This window comes from Mus caroli, chromosome 10, assembly GCF_900094665.2.
Source record: "Mus caroli chromosome 10, CAROLI_EIJ_v1.1, whole genome shotgun sequence".
Taxonomy (NCBI): domain Eukaryota; kingdom Metazoa; phylum Chordata; class Mammalia; order Rodentia; family Muridae; genus Mus; species Mus caroli.
Genome location: NC_034579.1, coordinates 73497416 through 73505817, shown reverse-complemented (window position 1 = coordinate 73505817; position 8402 = coordinate 73497416). Strand labels below are relative to the sequence as shown.

Sequence of the window (8402 nt, the reverse complement as noted above, 5' to 3'; positions counted from 1 at the left end):
TTACTGGCTGACCGTCTCCCCAGCTCCTTAGACAGCTTCTATTTATTAGCCATGCTATGTGTGTGCTGACATTTACTCTCCAGGCCTTGGATTTTTTTTTTTTTTTTTTTTTTTTTTTTTTTTTTTTTTTTTTTGGTGCAAAATAGTGACTTTTGTCCGTGTCTGTTTGGGGCTGTTTTGAAGATCAAACCCACAGCTTTGACTCTAATATGCCAGGCAAATGTCTCTAGCACTGAGTCACAGGGAGAGTGGACACTGTGGTCACTGTCTATTTAGTGACTTCCATGAAGGAACTGTGTGTGTCCATGTTGTACTGAGGTCTGTTGTTAGCATAGCAGTCAGCAGGATTGGACATACATTTCACTCTTGTTTTCTGGGTGCTAGTGTGGAGCTGGGGACTCAGCTTTAGACTTATTTTGTCTGTCAAGATTGGAGAGTGGCCCTGGGGGTTTCCCTGGGGGGATGGCTTCTCTGAGCCTTCAAAGCATAGGCCTTGGCTGCCACTCAAGCAGTGACTAATATCTTTGTAAGATGAGGTGATGGTCAGCAACCCAGACCACCAGGTGTCATAGCAGCTATAGTATTATATATACTGTAGCTCCCAATACTATAGCATAGACTATATATACTATAGTAGCCCAATACTATAGTGTAGACTATAGTATTTGGAGTCTGACAGTGTGGGCCCTGCTGGCCATGGTTGCTTCAAGAACAGGTAGGGGGTCGAAGTTGGTGAACTGAGAGTGAAGAGAGGAGAAGACAGTTACTCCAGGGCCTCCTGATGGAGTGTCCTGTGTGCAAGCCTTCCCTCAGGATAAAATTTGTTTTTTCAATTTTATTTTTATTCTATGTGTATTGGTGGTTTGCTGGCATATTTTTGTATACCACATGAATGGCCGGTAACAATGGAGGCCAGAATTGGGCATCAGCTCTCCTGGAATTGGGATTACAGATGGTTGTGAGCCACCCTGTGGTTGCTAGTAATTGAACTCAGGTCCTCTGGGAGATCATCCAGGGCTCTTAACTGTTGCACCACCTCTCTAACTCCCCTCAAGTTAAAATTTTATTACCACCGCCTGCTCTTCCAGGGGATCTGTATTAGATCCTCAGAACACATAAGGTGGCCCCCACACAACCATTTGTAACTTCAGTTCCAGAGGATCTGATGCCTTCCTCTGGCTTCTGCAGGCATTGCATGCATGTGGTACACAGACAGAGATTTAAGCAAAACACCCATACACATAAAATAAAAATAAAAATAAAAATAAGTAAATCCCATTTTTATTACTTTTAAGTGTGTATGTGTATGTGTATGTATGTATGTGTGTGTATGTATGTGTGTGTATGTGTGTGTGTGTGTATGCATGACTACAGGTATCCTCAGAGGCCAAAGGCATCAGATTTCTTGGAGCTGGAACAGTAGGATGTGGGAACTGAACTTGGGCCCTCTGCAAAAGCAGAGGCTCTTAACTGCTGAGCCACCTCTCTGACTCCACTTCTCTTAGTTTCGAGTTGCACTCCTCTGTGACTGCCAGCTCCCCAAGGAGCTTGTGTCTCTGCCTCTGGGTCTCCCTGACCGGCTGTCCTCTCTCCTAGGCTGTCCTTCTACTCTGGCCACTCCTCCTTTGGCATGTATTGCATGTTGTTCCTGGCGGTGAGTACCCAACTTCTTCCCAGGGAACTTGATGGGGCCACCCCTTCCCTGGGCCTTGGTCTTCCCTATTGCACAATGGGGTATGTGGAGGAGGCACTAAGGGTCGTAGGACTTGTGACTCTTGCCCTGGGCTGGACAGGCTCTGGACACTCATGGGCCCAGCTGATGGCAGGCTGATATCTCAACAGCTATATGTGCAGGCCCGGCTCTGCTGGAAGTGGGCACGGCTGCTGAGGCCCACCGTTCAGTTCTTCTTGGTGGCCTTTGCAATCTATGTGGGCTATACCCGAGTGTCTGACCACAAGCACCACTGGAGTGATGTCCTTGTCGGCCTCCTGCAGGGAGCCCTGGTGGCCTGCCTCACGGTGAGTCCTGCTTGCTCTGGCTGACTCCGATGTTCTATGACCTCTGCCTGCTATTCTGCCTCCAAGAGCTTGCCCCTCACCCCTGGCCCCTCCTATCCACATGGAAACCCTCCTCAGCTTCTCCCTTAGGGCTCCCAGATGTTTTTCTTCTTCCAGCCCTACTCACTGCCTTCCCCTCCCCAGGTCCGCTATGTTTCAGATTTCTTCAAATCCCGGCCACCCCAGCCCTGCCAGGAGGATGAAGTGCCGGAGCGCAAGCCCAGTCTGTCACTGACGCTGACCCTTGGTGACCGACCCTAGCTGCTATGAACACCCTGTCTCTTCCTGCTTTGGAAGCTGGGAAGTCACCTGTGGGCCAGTCATGTGTTGACCCCTTGCCCCTGATCAGGCACTACCGACTTTGGAGCTGTCCTAGGGTCCTGGCTGGTGACTGTGGACCAGGATCTTGGGTGCTTGTTTGGCCCTGAGTGTTGGCAGGGCCCATCTTCTTCATTCCTTGCTATTGTATGACCTCAAAAGATGTGGTCCTGCTCTGAGGGCTCTTTCCCATCTCCAGTGGGTTTTCAAGGAGAGCCATCCCAGCATGGCCCCGGAAGTGGTTGGTCTGAGACTGTTCATGAAGACAGCACTCTCCTCGACGGCCCTGAAGGTGATGAACACCTTGTTTGCCTCGGTGGGGAAGTTGGCCTTGGACAAGGATCACAAGTGTGAAGACGGCTGCCAACCCTTGGGCTGCCTAGGAGTCCAGGTTTCCTGGAAAGTCACACATAGTTTTTGGTCTGAATCTTTTTCTCAAGCCTGTGGAAGATTACCACTCGAGGCCTCCAAGCCCCTCCCTCAGGCTTGATGTTCTGTCCTGTCCCTACTCTGTCCATGTGGACCAAATGTGTAGCCAGGCATTGGAAGTAGGTCCCGGATCTGCCATTCCCATCTGTTTCAAAACACTTCAAGTTACTGTTTCATGGGAGGGTGTGTTATAAACTTTGTACCAAATGTCTCTGCCATGCATGTTGATTTTTCAAGCTCTTCTGGTGAGGTAGATGGTCCTCTTGCACCTTACTCCTCAGTGCATTGTGCTGGACTTGCCAGTCTTAGCAGAGACTTAGGGGACACCTGGCCTGGGTGTCTTTTATGTTGGCCAAGACAGAGGCCTTATAGCCACTGTGGCCTTCCTCCATGTGTGATGGATGCTTATCCTAGGTCACCTTAGAACACAGAGACCTTCATGGTCAGTGTTAGATAGGTGTGTGGCCATGCTCCCAGGATGCCTGGCCAGTCTCCCAGGGGCAGCAGGAGGGGTGACAGGTCTTGTTGTATCTCAGGACAAGGTGTGTGTTTTTCTGGGAATGGGCAGGCTCCTTATATATTCATCAGGTCTTTGGGTCTGGGAGCATGGGGGACAGTGTGAAGTACCAACTCCCCCTCTCCATTTCCTTCCTCTTCTTAGAGGCTAGGTCAGGATCAGGTCACCAGGATTCTGGATGCCACTGGCAATTATTGAAAGCCAGCAGGCCCATGGAATTCAGCCCAACCCAGAGGCATGCTGGGTGCCTCTGCATTTGGTAGCTGGTGCTCAGCCTTTGACAGCCTGCATTTTCATGGGGATCCTCCTGGTTACATGACTACCTGCCAGCATCCTCCGGCCAGTGCTCTGCATAGCAGGGCCCCACAGGTACCAGCTGTTCTGTTAGAGGCAGAAGATCCCAGTTGAGAAGGCAAGCTCATGTCCCAAACACAGCAGGACTCTGCTTGTACATATCCTCTGTTTGGCCATACTGCAGCTGAGCTGAGCCTCTCCCAGGCATCCATGCCTGCCTGTCTGACTCAATGCTGGGTGCTGCCTCAGTTTAGCAAGCGCAGAGACTGTGGGTGTGGGACACACATCTGTGACACTAGCACAGGGAGGCTGAGATAGGAGGATGGTGAGTGTGAGACCAGTTTGGGCTACAGTGATTCTTCTGTGTGTCTGTGAATGTTCCTGTGGGTATTCGCATTGCAGGTCAGAGGGCAACCTCAAGTGTCCATTCTTAGATGCTCTCCTTCTTTCTTTCTTTCTTTCTTTCTTTCTTTCTTTCTTTCTTTCTTTCTTTCTTTCTTTCTTTCTTCCTTCCTTCCTTCCTTCCTTCCTTCCTTCCTTCNCTTCCTTCCTTCCTTCCTTCCTTCCTTCCTTCCTTCCTTCCTTCCTTCCTTTCTTTCTTTCTTTCTTTCTTTCTTTCTTTCTTTCTTTCTTTCTTCCTTTTTTTTCTTTTTTTTAAACATAGTCTCTCATTGGCCTGGAACTTCACCAATAAGTGACTTCACACTCGATTTCACAATTCACACCAAGACCCTAAAAGAGTGATTCTCAACATGGGGGTTGTGACCAGGGGTCACATTACCAGACATCCTGCACATCAGATATTAACATTATGATTCATAATGGTATCAAAATTACAGTTTTGCAGTAGTTGCATAACTGCATAAATAATTTTGTGGCTGGGGGTCACCACAACATGAGGAACTATATTAAAGGGTTGCAGCAGTAGGAAGGTTGAGAACCACTGCCATAGGGAGAGACTAGTTATTTACAAAACAAAGCAGGCACTGGAGAGGTGGCCCAGTGGCTATTGTGCATGGTAGCCCATGACTGCCTGTTAACTTCATCATCAGTGGTATCTGATACCCTCTTCTGACCACTACAGGCACTGTACACATGTGCACATACCACCCGCCCCCCAATCCCACACACTTAAAAGAAAAAAAAATTATTTATTTATTTATTTATTATTCATTCACTTTACATCCTGATTGATGTAAGACCAAGACCCTCTTGGTCTTCCCTTCACTCAGTCCCTCCCCTTATCACCCATCTCCTTCTCCTCTTAGAGGACCTCCCTTGGGTATCCCCCACCCTTGTGCATCAGGTCTCTGCAGGATTAGACACATCCTCTTTCACTGAGGCCAGACAAGGTAGTCCAGTTAGGGAAATATAATTCACAGCTTTAGGAATAGACCCCACTCCAGTTGTTGGAGGACTCACATGAAAACCGAATTACATATCTGCTACACATGTGTGGGAAGGTCTAGGTCCAGCCCATGCATACATCTTTGGTTGTTGATTCAGTCTCTGAGAGCCTGCAGGGATCCAGGTTAGTTGACTCTGTTGGTTTTGCTGTGAGTTCCTATCCCCTTCCAGGCCCTGAATCTTTCCCCCAACTCTTCCATAAGAGTCTTTTAATGGCTATTCCTGTTTGTCAACTTGACTACATCTGGAATGAACTACAATTCAGATTGGGGGGCTCACCTGTGATCCAGATCTTGAGGCTGGAAGAGACAAGTTTCTGACCTGGATCTTGACACGGAGATCTTGAGGTATAGTAGTCATGCAAAGCTCAAGCTCAGGCAAGGTAGTACATTCATTTAATCCCAGGAAACTGGGGCAAGGAGATCTCTGAGTTCAAAGTCAGCCTGGGACAAAGCAAGTCTCAGATCCAGGTGTGGAGCACACCTTTAATCTGGGCCACAGATTCTGCTGGAGGCCTCCATAAGGACACTGGAAGGAGGAAGAGTCACCCTTCACCTGCTTGCCTTACTTGCCAGCACATCTGCTGGAATCCACTCCTACAGCAGACCAGCTGAAACAACTAGCCTCGTGGGACTGAGCAACTACTAGATTCTTGGACTTCCCATCCACAGTTGCTCATTGTTGGTTTAGTTGGATTATAGACTGTAAGTCATCACAATATAGAGAAATTCCCTCAATATAGAGACATTCCATAAGTTCTGTGACTCTAGAGAACCCTGACTAATACAAGTCCCCAAGTTCCATCCCATGTTTGGATGTAGGTAACTGCATCTATTTCAGTCACCTTCTGAGTGGACCCTCTCAAAGGACAGTTATGCTAGACTCCTGTCTGGAAACACAACAGTATCATTATAGTGTATTAGATTGGTGCTTGCCCATGGGATGTGTTTCAAGTTGGGCTAGTTATTGATTGGCCAATTCCTTAGTCTCTTCTCCATCTTTGTCCCTGCATTTCTAGTAGACAGAATAAATTTTGGGTCAGAAGTTTTGTGGGTGGGTTGGTGTCCCTATCACTTTACTGGGGTTCCTGTCTGGCTACAGGAGGTGACCTTTTCAGGTTTCATATCTCTACTGCTGTGAGTCTCAGCTAAAGTCCCCATTGATTTTTGGGAGCCTCCCCACCCCAGGTTTTTGGCATGTCCTTGTGATGCCCCCAACCCCTAACCCCCACTAGTTATAGATTTCCATTTATTCTCCTGGCCTTCTTGGCCCCCCTCCTGTCTCCTCACCCGATCCTGAACCCCTCATTTGCCTCTCCACCCCCTCTCCCATCCAGTTCCCTATCTCTGTTGTGCCAGGGAAATGTTAGTGATCCCCAAAACACACACAGGAGCCAATATGATGCAACTCACAGTAGGGTCTTTATTCTATTCGAGCTAGCTTGGGCTCCCCCCCGCCCCCGCCCCTGAACACACTACAATCACGCAGTGTGGTTTTGGTGGTGGTGGAGCCCAGAATGTCTAATGGGGCAAGGATTTATAGTAAGCAGCAAGCAGGGACTAAGTGTGCAAGCATCCGACTGGAAAGCTCCTGTGGCCTTTAACATAATTGGCTGGTGCTGGGAGTCATATCATAAACTTAACTTCTGTTCCCCTCTGCCATGGTGGTTGTTAGGCAAGGGGTGGGTTTGTAACCTGGGGGTGCAGGTTTGTTGGGGGGATAACCTGGAGACACTGGTCTTGTTGAGGGTGTAACCTGGAGACTCTGCTCTTGTTGGGGATTAGCCTAGAGACTAGAGCTAGGCTCAGGTTCTGTTGGGGGGCAACTTGGAAACTAATGCCAGGCTAGTTTACCTGAGTTCACACTTAGGTCAGGTTCTCTAAAATGGAGACTGAATTGAAATGCTTTGACATCTCACCTCCATCTGCCTCCTATGATTATTTTATTCCCCCTTCTAAGTGAGATTCAAGCATCCTTGCTTGGGCCTTCCTTCTTGCTTACCTCCCTTGGGTCTGTGGAGTGTAGCATGGGTATCCTGTATTTTATGGCTAATATCCATTTGTAAGTGAGTACATACTATGTATGTCCTTTTGGATCTGGGTTACCTCTCTCAGGATGATATTCTCAAGTTCTATCCATTTTCCTGCAAAATTCATGATGCCTTTGTTTTTAATAGCTGAATAATATTCTATTGTGTAGATGTACCACATTTTCTTTATCCATTATTTATTTGAGGGACATCTAGATTATTTTTAGTTTCTGGCTGCTATGAACATAGTTGAGCAAGTGTCCTGTGGTATAGTGGGACATATTTTGGGTTAATGTCCAAGAATGATATGCCTGGGTCTTGAGGAAGAACTATTCTCAATTTTCTGAGAAACCACCAAATTGATTTACCAGTTTGCACTCCCACTAGCAATGGAGGAGTATTCCCTTTGCTCCACATCTTTGCCAGCAGGTGCTGTCAATTGAATTTTTCATCTTAGCCATTTTGATGGGTATAAGATGGAATCTCAGGGTAGTTTTAATTTGCATTTCCCTGATGATTAAGCATGTTCTTTATTCATTTTATTTTATTTTTAAAATTTATTTACATTTCAGTTGTCCCCCCACTCCTGCCCCTTGATCCCCTCTCCCACAGTTCCTTATCCCATTCCTCCTTCTCCTTGCCTCTAAGAGGGTGCTCCCTTCCCCAGGCTCCCCACTTTCCTGGGGCCTCAAATCTTTCCAGGATTAAGCATATCTTCTTTCATTAAGGCCTGACCAGGCAGGCCTTTGCTATATTTGTTCCAAGGGCCTCAGACTGGCCTGTATATGCTCCTGGTTGGTGCCTCAGTCTCTGGGAGCTCCCTGGGGTCTGGGTAAGTTTAGATTGCTGGTGTCTCCATGGGGTCACTCTCCCATTCAGTTTCTTCAATCCTTACTCTAATTCCACCATAGGGGTCCCTGACTTGAGTTCAATAGTTGGGTGTAAGTATCTGTTTCTGTCACTGTCATCTGCTGGTAGGGCCTCTCAGGAAAGCCATTCCAAGCTCTTGTTTGTAAGCGCATCATAGCATCAGAAATAGTGTCAGGCTTTGGTGCCCTCCCATGAGATTGGTCCCCAGTTGGGCTGGTCATTGGACAACCTTTCCTTCAGTCTCTTCTCCATTTTTGTCTCTGCAGTTCTTTTAGACAGGAATAGTTTTGGGTCAGAAGTTTTGACTGTGGGTTAGTAAGTTTTGTCCCTCTACTTGAGGCCCTGTCTATCTCCTAGAGGTGGGATCTTTGAGTTCTCTCCAATGTTGGGCATTTTGGCTAAGGTCACCCCTGTGGGAAGCCACATGTGCTATTGCAAAGTGGCACAGGCTTCTGCTGGCCACCACGCATACATAGGCAG

At 47.7% G+C, this 8402-nt stretch overlaps 1 protein-coding gene across 2 annotated transcripts in view; it reads left to right on the top strand.

Moving 5' to 3' along the window:
• Plpp2 (phospholipid phosphatase 2) overlaps nucleotides 1–3016 on the top strand; it is a 7678-nt gene extending 4662 nt beyond the window's left edge. The window contains exons 4-6 of one of the 2 annotated variants that reach the window (XM_021174182.1): nucleotides 1597–1654; nucleotides 1843–2019; nucleotides 2203–3016. In XM_021174182.1, the coding sequence (XP_021029841.1) occupies nucleotides 1597–1654; nucleotides 1843–2019; nucleotides 2203–2319 (352 nt within the window). In that variant the 3' untranslated portion in view covers nucleotides 2320–3016. The remainder of the gene's footprint in view (nucleotides 1–1596; nucleotides 1655–1842; nucleotides 2020–2202) is intronic. The other variant, XM_021174184.1, reaches the window with a different exon arrangement.
• Nucleotides 3017–8402: the final 5386 nt, after the last annotated feature.